Below are 17,984 nucleotides of genomic sequence, written 5' to 3' on the forward strand. Positions count from 1 at the left end.
GTGTAAGCAGCGTATTATTCAGGCTATTCAAATGCGATATTTAATTCAAATATATTTTCGCGCCGCCCGACGTCCGTGAAAAATCGAAGTCACCCAGCGAGAGCACGGAAAGAAGATTGAGGAAGCCGAATGACTCACTTTTCGGTGCTTTACGTATAAATACGTCCATGACAAGGCCGTCTTTGTCTCGTTGTTGTTTCTTGCATCGATTGGTGAAAGTGGCAGTGGTCGGTCCCGTTAGTTTCACAGAATGTCCGTGACTGCTGCGCCGCGAGTTCCTTTTTCCCCACGGTAACGGCCGTGGCAAGGCTGATCCTCGCCCGGCGGCGGTCTGAAATAACTATTGTAAATACCGTGCACTGCACTGGCGAACAGCGGGACCACGGCGGCTGGTGCGGCGCAGTAGACGAATATAGAATACATATGTCGAACATATATCTATAGAAATGGAGAGAGTGGAACGGGTATATGGGAGCGACCCTTGCTGAATTGTCCTGCGCTGTGGACCGTGTACAGGGCACAGGCCTCACAGCTTAGGTCGCGCACGGTTACACGATACGGCCCGACCTGCGTCGTTCGACCCACGTACCGGGGAGCGTCCGGGCGGCACCAGCGGCCCGCCCGCCCACCGTGCCGACTCTGCCTGACCTTGTGACCGGCGCCGTCTCACCTGGCGCGGTCGGCGGGCCGCGCAGGCGCAGTAGGGACTGCTGGGACCGGTCCGGCGGGCCGCGGACCCCGGCGGACCCGGCTGGACCGGGCGGCAGGGCACGGGGCCGGCAGACACGGCGTCCAGCCGGCCGGCGGCGGGACAGACGGGGCTAGTATCGCCGGCCATCAGGTGGTGTTTGGGGCCAGTGGGGTGCCGGCTGAGTGTCCAGTGCATATGTCAGCTAACTGCAGTGCTGTGAGACCGAAGCCCGCTCCCCCAGTAGGCGGAGGTCAGGGAAAGCAGGCGCCCAGAATCCGTCCGGTATTCGTCCGTTGACTGTCAGCTGAAGAGGTGAGTTGGGCCGCATCACTAAGGAATGCGGCGTCCCCATTACACCAATGCTTCATGTTGTGATACTGAAGATTTCGGTGTCTAATCAATGTAATTGTGTAAATATGTGACGCGTTATAGAAGCTTCAATGGCTTACCGTAAACCGCCGGGAAACAACCTTGAGACTACATTTGTGAATAGTTCTTTTCGAGAATCGATTCAAATTGACCGGCCTGACATTGTCTTGACACAGGACCCATTCCGCACCTGTTCCTCTCGGTCCTCCATCGAGGGCTCCGTGTCGCACCAAAAGTACCGTACGGTCATCAGTATCTGTACCCGCTCTGCCCTGCCATTACCAGTGATGTCCTTAATCCTATCTTCCACTGCCAGTACTTTTACCGCTCGGCGATCTCGAACTAATCCATATCCAGGGACAGCTTCCACCAATTGCAGAGCGAGATAATATCGCGCTGCCTTTCCGATCGGACGGGCATTTGTTGCAATTGGTAATCCATCGGACGCCGCTAACCCGGCCGGTTGTTGTTGCCAGCCCAGCGGACGGCGACGCGAACGGTGGACAGCAGTGGACAGCTACAGCGGACTCTGACGATGGGGATCTCTGGGACGTCCATCGTGCTGAAGCCGAGCGGCCGCGGCCCGGACTCGTTCATGCCCGGGGACGCGGTGCGCGGAGCGGTGGTGGTCTCCATCACGGGCAGCGCCGGCTGCAAACTGACAGGTGAGTGTCACTGTATGAACGAACGATGAGTGGAGGCTCGTGTCGATCACCCTGGAACCTCAGCTGACGATCCGTGACCTCTGGCTATCCAGCGACCTCGTGTCGCTTTGACCTGACCTGCTCTGACCCGTTCTGACCTTTGATCTGCTCTGATCAGTGGCCGCTGCTGACTTGTTCTGCTCTGACCTCAGGCTGGTCTTACCGGCTCTAACCCACCCTGACTCGACTCACAGAGGTAACGCTGACGGTGAAGGGCCAGGCGCGGACCCACTGGACCACCCACAACGGCACCTGGTCGTCCAAACACGCCCAGAAGGAGACCTTTCTCAAACTGGTACTGCCCGTGCTGCGAGGTAAGTTACCGCGACTGCAGTTTCTACGTCTGCCACAGGCCACTGACGGAGATAGCGTCCCGTGAATTAAGATTTCTATCGTACCGGATTCAATGCCGATTGCCGATTTCCGCTGAAAACTAAGCTCAAATTCGCCCAAGTACCACCTAATTGAAGCGCTAGCAATGCTAGGTTCATATTTTATTGGGATTGAAGCGCTATCCACGCTAAAAGCGCAAGTTTTTACTCCCCCGCAACTGTTTGGCTCCACTGTGACCAGATGTGACCTCTCTCTGACCCTGCTCTGGCCCGTTGTGAGCCACAATAAGGAAGAGTGCCGTGAGTCGTAACCCCGCTGTCGGACCCCGCTGTGACCTCTCCCTGACCCCGCTGTGATCCACAGTGAAGAAGGGCGCCGTGGCCACGCTACCACCTGGCGAGAACCAGCTCAACTTCAGCTTCACGCTGCCGGCGGGCCTGCCGCACTCGCGGCTGTACGAGCACGGAGAGGTGGCCTACAAGATGGTGGCGCGCGCCGTCTCCGGCCCGCTGGGAAGTGCCTGGAATGGCACCACCAAGCTGGAGATCACCATGCTGCAGCGCCGAGACCTGAACGCGCTGCCGCACCTCGCCGTGAGTCGCGCCTCCCAGGGACGGTCCCGTATCTGACAGTGGACTGACGCTCCTGACATAGCTCCGACGGCCGACTGTGACAGTTATAGACTGATACTCCCCGCATCTGTCAGCAGAATGACGGACAGTTGGCTGACTCCCCGTATCTGACAGCTAACTGTGTGACAGAGGACTGACGCCCCCTTCCGTCTGTGACAGCGAACTGCAGTGTTTCATTTTTCAGCCTTTTTGGTGGCAAATCACACCTAATGGGGAAAATATTTTCATCCCTAAAATATGAATCACCGACTTTACTTCATCTCTGAAAAGAGTTTCATGTATTCCCAACAGCCAGTTCACTTGTCACTTGACAGTTGATGCACCCACATCCTTTTGTTCCACACCCTGTCAGGATCCTGACATGAAATCCTGGTTTATCAGTTAGCATAAAAATTGGCATCACACCATTTTGCAAAAATACTGCAGTTATTTACTTTCTTTTTTCTCATCCTAGGATTTTTTTCTTCATCGGCACACCCAACCAATATCCAATTTTAGAACACTGGCGAACTGACGCATCCATATCGTAGAGTGGACTGACGCTCCGGTATCTGTGACAGCGGACTGACGCTCTCCGTATCTGTGACAGTCTGGACTGATGCTCCGGTTTCTGACAGCGGACTGACACTCCAGTATCTGTCAGTGGACTGATCGGACTGACGCTCCGGTATCTGTGACAGCGGACTGACGCTCTCCGTATCTGTGACAGCGTCGTTTGGTGGTGGAGCGGAAGGCCAAGAGCAGCACCTCGCGCCGCGAGGACCCCGGACAATTCACCGTCATGCTGCCGCGACAGGGCTTCGTGGCAGGAGAGACCATCGACGTGTACCTAGACGGCTCGGACGACGTGCTCAGCGCCCTGGCGCGCAACGAGGGACTCGTCAAACTGAAGAGGGTGAGCAAGCATAACGAGTACGCTGCGTGTGGTCCTTCCTTAGGAGATGTAGGTAATACTGGGAGGTTCTGTTACAGTGCCAGCTGTAGTTTTGTGCACTTTCTATGCTGCACACCGAACTGCTCGCCTGACTCACCGTAACTCCAGTCGAGTCTGTCTTTGTCACTGTCACTATTGTCGCAGTTGGCAGTGTGACTGACGTTGTCACTATTGTTGACTATGTCTGTAACTGTGTAACTGTCTCGGTGACTGTGTGACTAAGACTGTGTGACTGTAACTGCGGCCAGTGCGAGGAGTTCCGCGCCGGCTCCAGCACGGAGCACCATAAGCCGGTGCTCACTCAGAAGCGGCTCGGCCTGGATCCCTCCGAGTGGCGCCATTTCCAGCTGACCGTGCCGCGAGACGACATCGGTATCGATCCGGCCGTCTGCCGCATCATCGCCGCGTCACACTACATCAAGGTGGGCGTCACAACTCACATCAAGGTCACAATCAACACTACGTCACATAACACTGCGTCAAGGTGAGCGTCACACAACACCACGTCAGGGTGGGCGGCCCCGGGCTCAGCGGACTGCCGACTCACGCCGCCGGCCACGGAGAAAAGGCCCGGCAGGGCAGAGGGCAGCATTGTTCTAAATAGCACCCACCGTGGGTACTGGTAGCATAAGCGTAATGGGCAAAGTTGACAAACGTTAGTTAATGTTGGGGCTTGGCTAGGCTTAGTTTCATGATATTGTTGAGAACATCTTATCTTGTGGCAGGGTCCATGGCGATCTAGTGCCGAAAGTGGATCTGCCATCTATCGGTTCCCGATGATTCGGAATGGTGGGATCCTCATAAGGTGGCCTGTCTAAGGTTTGAAATGTAGTTATTAGTTGGACAAATGTCTGTTTCGCTTACGTCTAAGCTAGGTGAATCCGTGTGTGCTCTCAGCCTCGTTCCTGTAGTTCGATGACCTCCGCCGGCCGCTATCGTAGTTGAGCGACCGTATCGTAGTATCGTAGTTGAAAGAGACTTCTGACGCTCTTGCACAACCTTCTAAACCTTCTGCTTATTGGGGGTGTCGAACCCAACCCAGGTCCAGTCAACAAAAAACTGAAAATTTCCCACGCCAATGTCAACAGCATCACTGCAAGCGACAGACTTGACGAGCTTTCTCACTTTGCCCGTATTAACGATGTTGACATCATTTGCCTGACAGAGACAAAACTCGACAATAACGTCCACCCGAGCCTGTACCACCTCCCTGGTTACTCTGAGCCACTAACTCGACACCGAACACGTCATGGTGGGGGCGTGGCACTGTACACCAGGTCAAACCTGGCAGTGCACAGACTGACCGACTTCGAGTCGAACGATATAGAGTGGATCTGGGCCAATGTTAAAATAGGTGAAAAATCAATAATTGTGTGCTGCATTTACATTCCGCCCAACCCCTCGGCGCAGCAACAGTTTGACTTCTCAGAAAGATTAAAGGAAAATGTGCTGAAGGCCCAGGCTTTCAGAGCGTCTTCTATAGTACTGTTGGGTGACTTAAATTGTGGTAACATTTTCCTCAGTAACAGTAGCGTAACGCACAGCGGGATCAATAGCTTCGATCGCCTGCTGTTCGACACATATGCCGAGGTTGACATGCATCAGCTTATTTGCGAGCCAACACGGAAATCTGTCAACTGTTTCAATTTAAGAGACCAAATTGCGGTGTCAGACGTTCAGAGTGTCATGCAGAGCGGCACTTTGTCACCTTTCTCTAACATTGACCACATGCCGGTTTACGTTACACTTGACATAGAAACCACAAAGGCTGACACGAGGACCACCCATGTGGTATGGGACTATGCTAATATGGATCATGCGCTACTCATTAATCTCCTCATTGGAGTCAGCTGGGATGTTATTTTAGATCAAGACTTGGACAGGGCAACAAATGATTTTACGGAAACAATACTAGCTGCAGCTTCTAAAGCGATTCAAAAGCGCCGAATTACTGTTAGGGATGCAGATAAATCTTGGATGACACCAACACTAAAACGTTTCATTCGGAAACGAGAAAGGTTATTTCGGATAGCCAAACGCACTGATTCGCCGAGTGATTGGGAGAGATGGCGACAGCAGAGGAATGCTACCTCAGATCTTAACAAACGGCTCAAAAAGTCGTATTTAATTCAACAGTCGCAAAGATTAGTAGCCGAAAAACAAAATCCGCGCAGATATCACGCGATTCTGAAACAAATGATTGGAAAACGCAAAACATCTCAGATACCACCGCTCGTAAAACCCGATGGTGAACTAGCTACAGGAGACAAAGAAAAGGCGGACGTACTAAATCCCCATTTTGCCAAGCAATCAACTTCAGAAAGACCAGCGGAGCTCCCTCCTCCCCCTGAGTCAGTTATTCCCGAATTGGGCGACATCTTGGTTACCGAGCAGGAAGTTCTGAACGCGCTTAATTCGTTAAATGTTAACAAATCTTGTGGACCCGATAATCTACCCAACAAGATAATTAAGTTAGTAGCTATTTTAATTTATGAACCTCTTGCCGCCCTTTTTAACAAGTCATTGTCGGAGGGAAGATTTCCTTCTAGCTGGAAGGAGGCCAGAGTTACAGCTATTTTTAAAAGAAAGGGTTCTGCATCTCACCCAACCAATTACAGGCCTATCAGTTTGTTGCCCTGTCTATCAAAAATTTTCGAGCGCCTTGTTTTTAAGCGTATTTACCAGCATCTTACCGACAACAGGCTTTTATCAGAAACGCAGAGTGGCTACCGTCCGACGCACAGCACCCAGCTGCAGTTGGTCTATCTAACCCATAAACTGTATGAAGCATTGAATAGTAATCGTGCTTTTACAATCATATATCTTGATGTAGCCAAATACTTTGATCGCATACCACACAAAGGGCTGCTTTTTAAATGTGAACATTTTTTTGGAGTTACAGGGAAGGCCCTTGAATGGCTAGGATCGTACCTTGCGGACAGGAAGCAAAGTGTCGCTGTCGGAAACGAAATTTCAGCGCCGCAGAAAATTACAGCGGGCTGCCCACAAGGGTCCGTGTTGGGGCCTTTGCTTGCCTTAATGTATCTGAACGACATTGAGGCAGTCACCACCAGTCCTACGCTTTTATTTGCGGATGACACCGCAATTTTCCTAGCACACAGACACAGCTCGCAAGAAGCAAAGGTGCAGCTCCAAACAGATCTAGACGCAATTGTACAATTCGGTAGAACGTGGGGGATTACCTTTAACGCGCAAAAGACCGTGCAGCAGACGTTTTCTAATAAATTACCAAGTCAGCCTCCTAAACTGTTATTTGACGGGGAACCTGTATCAATACAGGAAAGCCATAAGCACCTGGGAGTTATTTTTTCAACAGATTTACGCTTCCATAAGCATATCAATGATGTAATTTGTAAAATTAATAAGTCACTTGGTCCACTCTATGCCGTAGCTGACTATCTTCCGCGAAACACTCTGAACTTGATTTACAACATTTATTTGCGACCTATATTCGATTATTGCGATGTGGTGTATGACTCGAATATTACTGTGACTGACGCTATGCGACTAGAGCGAGTGCAGCTCAAAATCGCCAGACTTGTGACATGTGCTCATAGAAGGTCGCCGACGAACGACCTGCTGCGCGACGTTGGGTGGGAAACGTTGAAAACAAGACGTACAGTACACAAACTCTCAGAATTCTACAAGATTAACAGCGAACACATCGCCACGCCACAATTTCTCAATCACATCGCACTCTCCACACGCAACCAGGACACACGAAGAGTGTTGCGAAACGCAGACAACATCACAACACATCACTGCCGCCTGTCATCATTCCGGAATTCCTTTTTCCCTGACTCCATATCCAAATGGAATTCGCTCAGTGCTGAGACACAAAATCAGCCTAACCTTAAGTCCTTTGGGAAGGCAGTCACCAAACACTACGGTGTTCAAAAACCTCCTCATTACTATTTTCTTGGTACCAAATTGGGTAATAAGCTAAATACAAGGCTGAGACTAAAAACATCCGAACTCAATGCTCACCTCTTCAGGATTGGACTGACACAGTCTCCTCAGTGCAGATGTGGCTATAAAAATGAGGGGTCAAGGCATTTCATCTTGTTTTGCCAAATATTCGCCACCTCCAGAATTAAACTTATTCAAAACGTAGTCACAGTGTTTCCTGAGTTTATAAATATGACCGATTCTACGAAAGTAGACGTACTTTTAACAGGCTCATTTCTAACGGAAAGCCAACAGGCAGCTGTCGCTGCCTCCTTCCAGTCTTTCTTAATAGAAACAGGGCGACTCTAATCAGCGATTGCTCGGTTTTGGCGGGGCGGCATCTCGCGGGCTCCCTGGCGGCGGCCGCTGGAACTGCGCTTTTTGTCGGGTAGGGTCGTGCGGGGCGGCGCTGTTGTCGGCGGTGGCTTGGTTCGGCTGACCGGGAGAGGTGCCTAGACATAGCCCAGACATTTGGGCTGTGCACCAATCCCAGGACGTTCATCATGCCTATATATGTTGCACATATGTGAAATACAGATGAGATGAGATGAGATGAGATGAGCGACCACTCCCGGTCGCTGTTGTAGTTTGATGACCACTCCCAGCTGCTGTTGTAGTTTGATGACCACTCCCAGCTGCTGTTGCAGTTTGCTGACCTCTGCCGTCCGCTGCTGTAGTCTGATGACATCAGCTCGCTCGGTGCCTGCAGATCTGGGACGTCCACCTGCCGCTGACCCTGGGAACCATCGCGTTCGGCAAGCGCTCCTCGTCTCGGCCGCCGTCGCGCACGCCGTCCGGGGCGCGGCTGGCGTCCTCTCAGAACTCGTCGCGCGCGCCGTCCCGCTCGCCGTCCGGCGTGGCCCTCTGCCAGACGCCGTCCCGGACCAACTCCGGCGCCGACCTCAGCCAGCTGCCCTTCAAGGTGCTCGCCGGACTGGCCCTGTTCCAGAACTCACCCCGGCCGCCCTCGGGGTCGCCGTCCGGGGTGGGTCTGTGTCAGATCTCACCAAAGGCGCCCTCGAGGTCGGCGTCCGGGGTGGGCCTATGTCATATGTCGCCCAAGGCACCCTCAAGGTCACACTCTGGTGTAGCTTTATCACAGACCTCACGGAATACACCCTCAAGAACACCGTCTGGTGTGGCATTATATCAAACCTCACCGAAAACACCCTCAAGAACACCATCTAAGACAGGTCTGTGCCACACACCCTCCAGGGCCCGGGACGCCGAGATCCAGTCAGCTCGCCCCCACTCCAGAACAGATTCTGACTCATCGGACGAACATCTGCAGTTCCTGGCACCCGCCAGGCGGACACCGGAACTTGAGGAGGCTGAACAGCAGGAGGTGGGCGCTCGGACTCAGAAGCCTGAGCTACACGAACTGATCACAGCGCTGCCTTCGGTCCCCAAGAATGAACCGCAGGAGCTGGGCACACCGCTACTGACCCCACAGAAGGCGGAGCTGAGAACCTTGCTGCCGACATCACGAAACGCTGAACCACAGGAGCTGAGAACCTTGCTGCCGACGACGCCACAGAAGGCTGAACCGCAGGAGCTGAGCACAGCGCTGCCGACCACGCCGTGTAAAGTCACGGACGTGTAGCGTCCGGCGGAGAGTGCAAGTACAGTCAGCGCTGTCCCGTGTAGCGTCCGGCGGAGATACAGTCAGCGCTGATCCAGCGTGAAGCTGGGTCTGCCGGCGGAACTCAAGAGTTGGTTCAGCTCCCGCCCCTGCGCCGGTAGGCCGACCGGAGGAATAGTGCCATAGCTGCGACGCTGCCGGGCTGAGAGGGGCGTCCATCGCGACAGACGAGGACTCAGCCGCTCGTATTGGGGCGAGTGGTGGTCGGTGACTCGCTACTGGCGAACACCACTTACAGCTTACACCGCTTCCCCTGCGGTATGTTAATAATTGCGTAGTGCATAACTGTTAATGAAGACGCTAACATATGTATTGCTGTAAACGCTCTCACTTAGCTCTCCCCGGCCGAGGGAGACTTGATTTAAGTGGCTTGACTAACATTCACGGAGACGATGTTCTGGTGCGATTTTATGCCTAATTCTTTCCATTTTGGGCTGTGAAAACGCATACTCCGTCGGTGGCATACGGCAAATAATATAATTAATTTCTTAGCAGCTCACATAATCGAATTTTTAGACGGTGTGTGAACTCGCAATGATATTACACTTAAGTGACCGAGTCGATATTTGTCGAGGCGGGGGCCGCTCCGCGCCCAATCAGTTGTAGTGAATGCCTAGCATAAAAGTATTTAGCCATTTGTGACGTCAACTAACCATGTGTGGGACCATCGAGCCTCCAGCGTGATCACCAGCCCTCAGCCGGCGCTGGACTGCGTCAGAGGTGCTCACCGCTCATTATTCTTCGTCTGCGAGACGCGCTGTGGCTACTCTGCTGTTGTGATACACATGATACTCACCTGCTGGTGCGGACTGGGGGCTGGAGGAGGGAGAGAGCCCTCCACCGTCCAGTTGTATTCGCACCTGGCAGAGGAAGTGTGCTGTGTACTGCATTCCGCCGTTTATTCGCTCATGAAGTGTATGAGCGACCGATGTCGGCTGTTGCTCCGTCTATCCGTCCGTCCGTCCGTCCGTCCGTCCATTCGTCCTTCGGTCCGTCAGCCCGTTCGTCCGTGCTGCTTTCTGGCCCCTGCTGCACCAGCACTCTGCTCTCATGTGTGCTGCGTCGAAATCTTTGGTTGTGTCTGTATGTTTCTGTGTGACTTGCTGTGTCGGTATGGTAGACTTTGTGGCTCGCCGTGTCCCTATGATTGACTTTGTCTTTGTGCCAAATGCTCCCGGCGGTTCAAAACCAACGGCACACGACCCGATGGCGACATCCTTGGGAAGTGCTCCGGGAAAAGTGCCAAACTTGTAGCTGCCGTGAACTAAATGTATGCCATATAAATGTGTCTAAAATATGCAAAATCGGTTTGATTTGGGTTGCGGAATGCCGTATATCCAGTCCAGCATTACCTGCACTTTATAGACGTTCATCTCTGTGGCTGCATTTGCAATAAGTATAATAGTCAATGGATGCGTCACTGGGCTGAATAAATGCTGTTAGTAAGACTCATTGCGTTTCGACCTTGTGCGCAGCTGAGGCGGTTAGTGACCGGCCGGCGATACCACCGATGTCTGAGGGAACGACACGATCAACGGGCAGCAGCCAGAACGTGTCTGCTGTCCTCGGCGGCGGGTTGGGCTCACTGCAGTTCGGTCGGCGCGCGGTGACGAGTCAGAGTGCGTTACGGCGGTATGCTGGCGATGGCTGGGTCCATAGTTCACGCTGTGCCCGTGAGTTCAGCGCTCGGACTGTGCGCGGTCCACCGGCCGAGCTGCGGCCTACCGCCGGCACCGAGCCGTCAGCCCAGATCTCCGCGGCGTCACGGTACAGAGTCCGCGTGGATGGCGCGTGCCCGCGACTGACCACTCGTATCTGACGCACAGCCGCCCACTCGACTCGCGATCTCGGCGAGCGAGCGGCTGCAGGCGCGCGTCCAAGGAGGCCACCGACGTCCGACGGCTGTCGGCTGCTGTGGGGGAACTGGCCCTGCCTGAGTGCCGGCCGTCTTCCGCCCCTGCCGCCTCGACCATCGGTCACGGACGAGATGCTGCGTCCACTGTTCGCGACGCTCAGTAGTAGTGGCATGTCTGTGATGTCGTCTGCGTCAGTGCTAGGGGTTATTGGTTATGCGTGCTATTGGTTATTTGAGGGCCTGACGTGAGAACTATTTCGGCGAGGGTCCACAGACGTTAAAAACATATTTGATAAATGATGCCTACCTGATGAAGATTGCAGGTAAGCGGATTTTATCCTGCATAGGCTTCTATGCTTGGTTTACACAAGATTCCTGGCCTTGTATGCTTGCTATCATTTTCGGGGGCATTCCTTCATATCAGAAGCCTCGTCAGCGCTGCCAAATGTTGCAAAAACGACACAGGCAAGACATTTGAGACGCAAAAATGTCATTCGATTTTCAGCATTTTTGCAGTTGAAGAACGTTGCTAGGCAACTTGTTGGCAACTTGTTGGAAGACTTCAAGGCTGGCCTTCTGAATGAGCAGGAAATGCTGACTGGTAAAGAAAATATAGAACATGAATATAACGGTACTCAGTTGACCCTCCTAATAAAAAAGCCGTTACTGTTTACATTTCCGTGTGGCGTTGGCCGTTTGCTACGGTCTGAGCAAGGGTCTGAGCCAGTCTGAGCGTGCAATGGGTTCGTCATACTAAACAAGTAAGAATCTGTGTGAATCAGTAAGAAACGCAAGGTTATTTTGATTTTAAGGAAATAGGCCACTTTCAGCATGGGGTTTTAAACTGGAATAGCAGTGTTGTAGCTTGAGCTGAGACTAGCACTAAATCAGAAGATTTTACGGCCTAACGATCACACATGGCGAAGATATTCCATTTATCATTCCATAAAGAGTGCCTTGTTGTTGTAGAGGAATGGGTGCCTTGCTGAGGAATGCAGCCACGTCATCGTCAGCCAATCCAATTGGCATGCTGCTTACAGCCAATGCGGCATGCGTAGCTTTGAAATATGCAATATGATTGGTCAACACTTAGTAGGCTTCTGTGCTAAATATTATTTTATGTAGGTGCCTAGTTCAATTCCTTTAGGTATTAAGATATAGGAAGTATTCCTTTTATACAAACGTTTTTCTTTTCTTTTCTGATCATTTTGAGCATAAAAATGAAATCCATTGCAAAAAATAAATCCAGGAAAGTGAACCATTTCCTCGAGCAAGTGCTTTATCTGTGAAACAATAATGAGCAGCTATGACTGAGAAGCTTGACGCATGTGATGACACTTGCATACGGGGATGGTCTGCGGTTGGTGGGAGCAGCCGCAGCCAGTTGAAGTCAGTTGAGTGAGACAGGCCGTGTCCGGCTTTGAAGGGCATGTTAAACTTTGGCATCTAAATTCTCCCGTTACCCGGAATTGCGCGATCGGACGGTAGGGATCGGGGTCTACGCAACAAGCTCTGCTTAGCGTGGGTTCCGGCTCTGTCAATCCGTCCATTCAAACATTCGAGCTAAATTTATTTAAAAATGCCTGGCTCACTATCATGTCATTTATCACCCGGCAAGGCATCTTTTGGCTATCAATAAGTCATTGTGAGTATCCAAATACCCAGCTTCATATAGGCTAGGTATATGGTATTCTTCTACCTATTCACTTTTATTTCCTTAGTTCATTTACCTATATTAAATTAAGAACAGTGCCCAACAGCTTGTGGCGTGCTACAGGCTACCTATGCAGATTGCAGAATGCATGAATTATAGATGTATCTTCATTAAAAGTCTGTTTTTCATGTATTTCTACACACCATTGATCATGACATTGACTTGATTTATTTATTCCAGGAACATCCTGAAGAACAAAGATGATTTATTTGGTGACCCCAGTCTTTGCCCTGTTTGTTTTGATAATAGATATTGTTGAGTTTCTCTGGGGAGCATATTGGGATGTGGTCAAAACTGTTTTTCATGTTTTCATACCAAAATCTCTAAAAAGTATAGCAGGCAAAACCGTTTTGGTGAGTACCTGATGATTGTACTGTACCCAACCAACTATCAAGCATGGGGACAGTCATGGACTTTTCATTTTTGGTCTTGGTCCCCCCATTCATAAACAATTGGCCACCATTCGCTGCCATGATACTGTGATGGGTCTGTTGCTGAGTGCGGCACTGACGGTACGATACGATCTGGTGTCCACTGTCGATCCGATGTCCGCTGGCGAGTCGGACGCTGATGATGCGATCTAGTGTGTCCGCTGGCGAGTCGGACGCTGGTGATGTGATCTGGTGTGTCCGCTGGCGAGTCAGCCGCTGACGGTGTGATCTGGTGTGTCCGCTGGCGAGTCGGGCGCTTACGGTACGAACTACTGTGTCGGCGCTGCTGAGCTGTGCTCTTTGCCCAGGTCACGGGAGCGGCCAACGGCGTGGGGAAGGAGCTAGCCCTCCTCTTCGGCCAGGAAGGCTGCAATGTCATCTGCTGGGATGTCGAGGAGGTATGAATGTGGCTCGATCATTATGCGGACTTCATAGAATGTATGATAAAAGTTGATATGCCTCTCATACTTCTTTACATATTTCTCATCATCGGTCCTTGACATGGTATGCCAAGTATGTTTTTGCATTGTTTTAATTTTAAAGGCTTTATTTGAGACCTTAATTATTTCAGTTTTTCAGTTTGTTAGTTATGTCGGATATGCTAAATTTGAATAATGATCTCCATTGTCATCGCTACATGAAATGCATTGTTTACCCATGTACCCTTGCGACGGGGAACGACGGTAACGACGCTTCATTGACCGAGTGACTGACTCCCGCTCGTGCCGCGGCAGGAGGGTAACCGTGCGACGGCGGATGAGGTTCTGGCGGCCAGTCCGGGCGTCCGCTGCTCGTCTCAGCGCGTGGACGTCAGCCAGCGCCAGGAGGTGGAGCGCGCCGCCCAGCAGGTGCGTCTCCCTACCCTCTGTCCCTCCGCGGTGCCACCGGTCGGATGATGTGGATGTGTTACCCGCAGATCCTCGTGATGTTTGATGTCTCTTTTGTCACACTGGCCGCTCCTCAGCTCAGAGAAGGGCGGGCTGTGGTATTGATACCGTGTCGCTGACGCCTGCCCGCTCCCCAGCTGTTGGCAGAGTACGGTGGGCTGGACATCCTCGTCAACAACGCCGGCATCATGCCCGTGAAGACGTTCCTAGAACACTCCCCGGAGGAGCTGGAGAGAATCGTCAACATCAACCTCATGTCGCAGTTCTGGGTACGACGCATGCTTCTAGCTGCTCAGCTCTGGCTTCAGTATTTCTTTCAGCACATTACTTTTTTGGGTTGCGCGTAGAAATTTGATTATTGCTTGGTTTCAGTACAGGATGTGGCAAGTAAAATGCTTATTGTTGTTGATATCGTGCGATTTCCGAAGCTAATTTACACTTATTGCACCTGTTTTATAAAAGAGGAAGTTAGAAGTGTGCAGGTATTACGACTTGGCAATATCGAAGATGCCTAGCATTCCTAGTAGATTCAGCGCATTCTTTCGTCGCGATCACGATCAGCGCCCCGATTCTGTGTGTGGCACAGCGCTCTCCAACCCCCGCTGGCCCTGACTCCGTGTCCTCTACAGACGCTGCGCGCCTTCCTGCCCCGCATGTACCGTCTGGGCGGCGGCTCCGTGGTCAGCATGTCGTCCAACTGCGGCCTGATGGGCTCGCCGCACCTGGTGCCCTACTGCGCCTCCAAGCACGCCATCCGAGGTGAGCAGACTCCGGGACCGTGGGGGTACTGGTCAGGGGCTTTAGGGCCTCCATCCTGTGTGCTGCACATCACAGAGGCCAGAGAGTGGCGGCTGTCAGCGCTGTGCTGGTTGGCCGTGCTGGTTTGTCAGTGCTTGTTTGGCTTTGTTGGTAGGCCGTGCTGGTTTGTCGGTGCTTGTTTGGCTTTGCTGGTAGGCCGTGCTGGTTTGGTCATGGTGGTGTTCCTGTTGGTAGGCTGTGCGGGTTTGACCGTATTGGTAGGCCGTGTTGGTCGTGTGGTAGGTCCGCTGTATCTCTGTCTCCGCATTGAAAGGCAATGATTGCTTTGCCACGCTATGCGCGCGCCGTATTAAGTGAGTTACGTCGTTGTGTGCCTGCAGGTCTGACTGAAGCGCTGACGGAGGAGGAGCGCCACCTGAGCCAGGTGGGCCGCGCCTCGGTCCACTACCTCACCGTCTTCCCGTTCATCATCAACACCCGGCTCGTCAAGTACCCGCGCGTCAGGTGAGCAGCAGCCCCTCTCTCTCTCTCTCTCTCTCTCTCTCTCTCTCTCTCTCTCTCTCTCTCTCTCTCTCTCTCTCTCTCTCTCTCTCTCTCTCTCTCTCTCTCTCTCTCTCTCTCTTTCTCCCCTTTCTCTCTCTCTCTCTCTCTCTCCCTCCCTTTCTCCCTCTCTCCCCCCTCTCTCTCTCCTCTCTCTCCTCGGTGTATGGTGTATGTCCGTGTTTATGTCTGTGTCTTTGCCGCTGACTATGGCGCCTTTCCGGCAGGTTCCCCTGGCTGACGCCGGTTCTGACGCCCCGATACGTGGCCGAGGAGACAGTGACGGCGCTCAAACAGGGAGAGGAGATCCTCTTCTTCCCCAAGTGGATGTACCCGGCCTTCCTGTTCAGCAGGTCAGACACGATACCTGCTGGGACTGTGGGACGGACCACGGCGCTGGTCCCGCCGGCAGAAGTGGGGTACGATCTGTGCTCTCTTTCTCTGGGTCCTGGGGCCGGTCTCAACTCTTGTCTCTGGGTTCTGCAGACGATCTGAACCCTGGCCCTGGGTCCTGGGGTTGATCCGAGATCTGCATCTTGCTGATGGGGACGATTTGAACTCTCTGGCCCTGGGCCCCGGCCCCGGGATTGATCTGAGCTCTGTGTCCCTGGCTGTTGGGACGATCTGGTGTTCGCCAAGTAAGATGAGAGGTCACCCGCTACGAGAGACCATACAAGTGATGGTAATAGTTTGCGGTTGCTGATACCGTGTCGAAGCTCGTTGGGCGGCTGCGGGTGAACGGTATGTTGACCCGGTCCGGCCCGGCCCGGTATGTCGGTCCGGCCCGGTCCTCTGACCCAGCTCCCCACCGTCAGGATCTGGCCGCGCAGGACGCAGCAGCGCTTCTACCAGCTGCTCGACACCGGAGTGGACAAGCAGCAGTACGACGTGGCGGACGAGATGCGCCGCTTCAACGCGCCGCCGCTGGCCCGACTCCGGCAGTGAGCTCGGCCCGGGACCGGCCGCCGAGGGACCCGGCTCGGGTCAGCAGACTGTGGCGGCGCTGCGCCTCTCAGGTCAGTCGCCGCCGCTCGAGCGACGCCCTGGGGGTGTATGGAGGTGGAGATGAACTGATATACTCATTGCTCAACTGGTAACGGGTGTTACAATGGTGTTTGCGACTGTATTTTTCTTATATGTATAATGTATATGTTTATTGCACATTGTTCTGGGGTAGAATAGCCAATAAGTACGGAAGCACGGCATCAGTTACATATATTCCGCATTATATCGAACTTTGCTGTTGCTGTAATATGGGGACCAAACGTGTTTGGACGGGATACTTTGTGTTTGCCCACAGCTACCAGTCTGTGGGAAACCTTCGTGGAGTAGGTTAGAAACCGACATAGCCGTTTATTTGCTGTTGGTGGGTTTGTTAATTTGTTGGTGGTTTGCGTCCAAAGCACTCAGCCCTAAACATCCCTATAAGGTCGGACGGAGGTCGATGGTCATAGAACGTAATACTATTATTTACAACGAATCAGTGTTCAGCGAATCTGTTTTCAACGAATGCGTGGTGAAACTAATGGTTAGGAGAACGTCATTTGCTGCAGGGTCGGTCGAAGACGTTTGCAATGTTATTACTAGCAGCGCGCTTTCCTCTTTTTCATCTAGTTATCTCGGACACCTAAGCATTTTAGGGACAAGCCAAAAGATCCTCAACGAAAGGGAAACAGTGGATCCTTTCAACTACCAACGTGTGATATCAATCAAACACCCCAAACGTGCATACAGTAATCCGAAGAACAGAAACAGCGAAAAACGCTCTCCATGTGGCGTGTACTTAAAGGGACCCTCCCACCTTCAAAAAAGTTAATGAATTGGCATGAAAGTGATGTCGCTCGGTTCAGGAAGAGCAAAAACGAATATCTACCAAATTTCATCGAAAAATATTCACCGGTTTTCAAGATATTAGACTTTTACTTTTGTTTACTTTTTGGGATCTCCGCGGTTCCTAGCGACTTTATTTGAAAGTGCGGCATTTATTGCGCGCAAAGCAGCATATACCACCGCGTGCTACCAAACGTTTTAGTAAAAGATTTAAAATCGTTAGATCTCCGCTGACGTCACAAATTCTAAGGGGGCATACCAATGCATTAGCCCCTTAGAATCCGAAAACTGCAAGTTTGAAATTCGATATCTCCGAATTAAAGCATTTTTCGATGTTGTGAGTGCCCAAACCGGTATTTTCAGGCCATGGCCACCAATTTGGCTATCTCAACTCAAATCTAATGTTAAGGTGGGAGGGTCCCTTTAACTCGATGGTTAGCCTGACTGCTCGTGTGAAGGATCGCCTGTCCGTAGCAATTTACAAGCGTTGGTAAAAGGTGCTTTCTGATTGTTTTTGTTATATAAGTTTGTTTCTACACGTTTCGTGCATGTTGATGCTGAATATACAATATACATTTATACAAGCTTGTTGCTTTAATTGGAGATGTGTCCATTGTTGAATGGAGTGGGCTTCGATAATACACCGACACCCGTTTCGGATCCGGCGCGTCTTGTTTGCCAAAGCATTCAGTGG

At 52.0% G+C, this 17,984-nt stretch overlaps 2 protein-coding genes across 5 annotated transcripts; both read left to right on the forward strand.

Moving 5' to 3' along the window:
* Positions 1-538: 538 nt before the first annotated feature.
* LOC122379354 lies at positions 539-10,724 on the forward strand. Its single transcript, XM_043361488.1, has 7 exons — positions 539-1,003; positions 1,537-1,725; positions 1,959-2,078; positions 2,461-2,690; positions 3,439-3,624; positions 3,912-4,085; positions 8,342-10,724. The coding sequence occupies exons 2-7, from the start codon at positions 1,596-1,598 to the stop codon at positions 9,233-9,235; spliced, it is 1,734 nt and encodes a 577-aa protein (XP_043217423.1). The 5' UTR covers positions 539-1,003; positions 1,537-1,595; the 3' UTR covers positions 9,236-10,724.
* Positions 10,725-11,329: 605 nt separating this feature from the next.
* LOC122379336 (short-chain dehydrogenase/reductase family 16C member 6-like) lies at positions 11,330-17,874 on the forward strand. Of its 4 annotated transcripts, none has more exons than XM_043361462.1 (10): positions 11,330-11,452; positions 13,024-13,196; positions 13,583-13,672; positions 14,009-14,122; positions 14,299-14,430; positions 14,791-14,920; positions 15,301-15,424; positions 15,688-15,813; positions 16,276-17,243; positions 17,714-17,874. In XM_043361462.1, exons 2-9 carry the CDS (start codon positions 13,044-13,046, stop codon positions 16,403-16,405), a joined length of 999 nt encoding a protein of 332 aa, XP_043217397.1. In that variant the 5' UTR covers positions 11,330-11,452; positions 13,024-13,043; the 3' UTR covers positions 16,406-17,243; positions 17,714-17,874. The 4 variants fall into 4 exon arrangements, with proteins under 4 accessions (XP_043217397.1, XP_043217398.1, XP_043217396.1 ...); XM_043361463.1 differs by lacking the exon at positions 11,330-11,452 and adding an exon at positions 11,601-11,618; XM_043361461.1 differs by lacking the exon at positions 11,330-11,452 and adding an exon at positions 11,736-11,760.
* Positions 17,875-17,984: the final 110 nt, after the last annotated feature.

The sequence above is a fragment of the Amphibalanus amphitrite genome, unplaced genomic scaffold, assembly GCF_019059575.1.
Source record: "Amphibalanus amphitrite isolate SeventyFive unplaced genomic scaffold, NRLGWU_Aamphi_draft 000076F_arrow, whole genome shotgun sequence".
Lineage (NCBI taxonomy): Eukaryota > Metazoa > Arthropoda > Thecostraca > Balanomorpha > Balanidae > Amphibalanus > Amphibalanus amphitrite.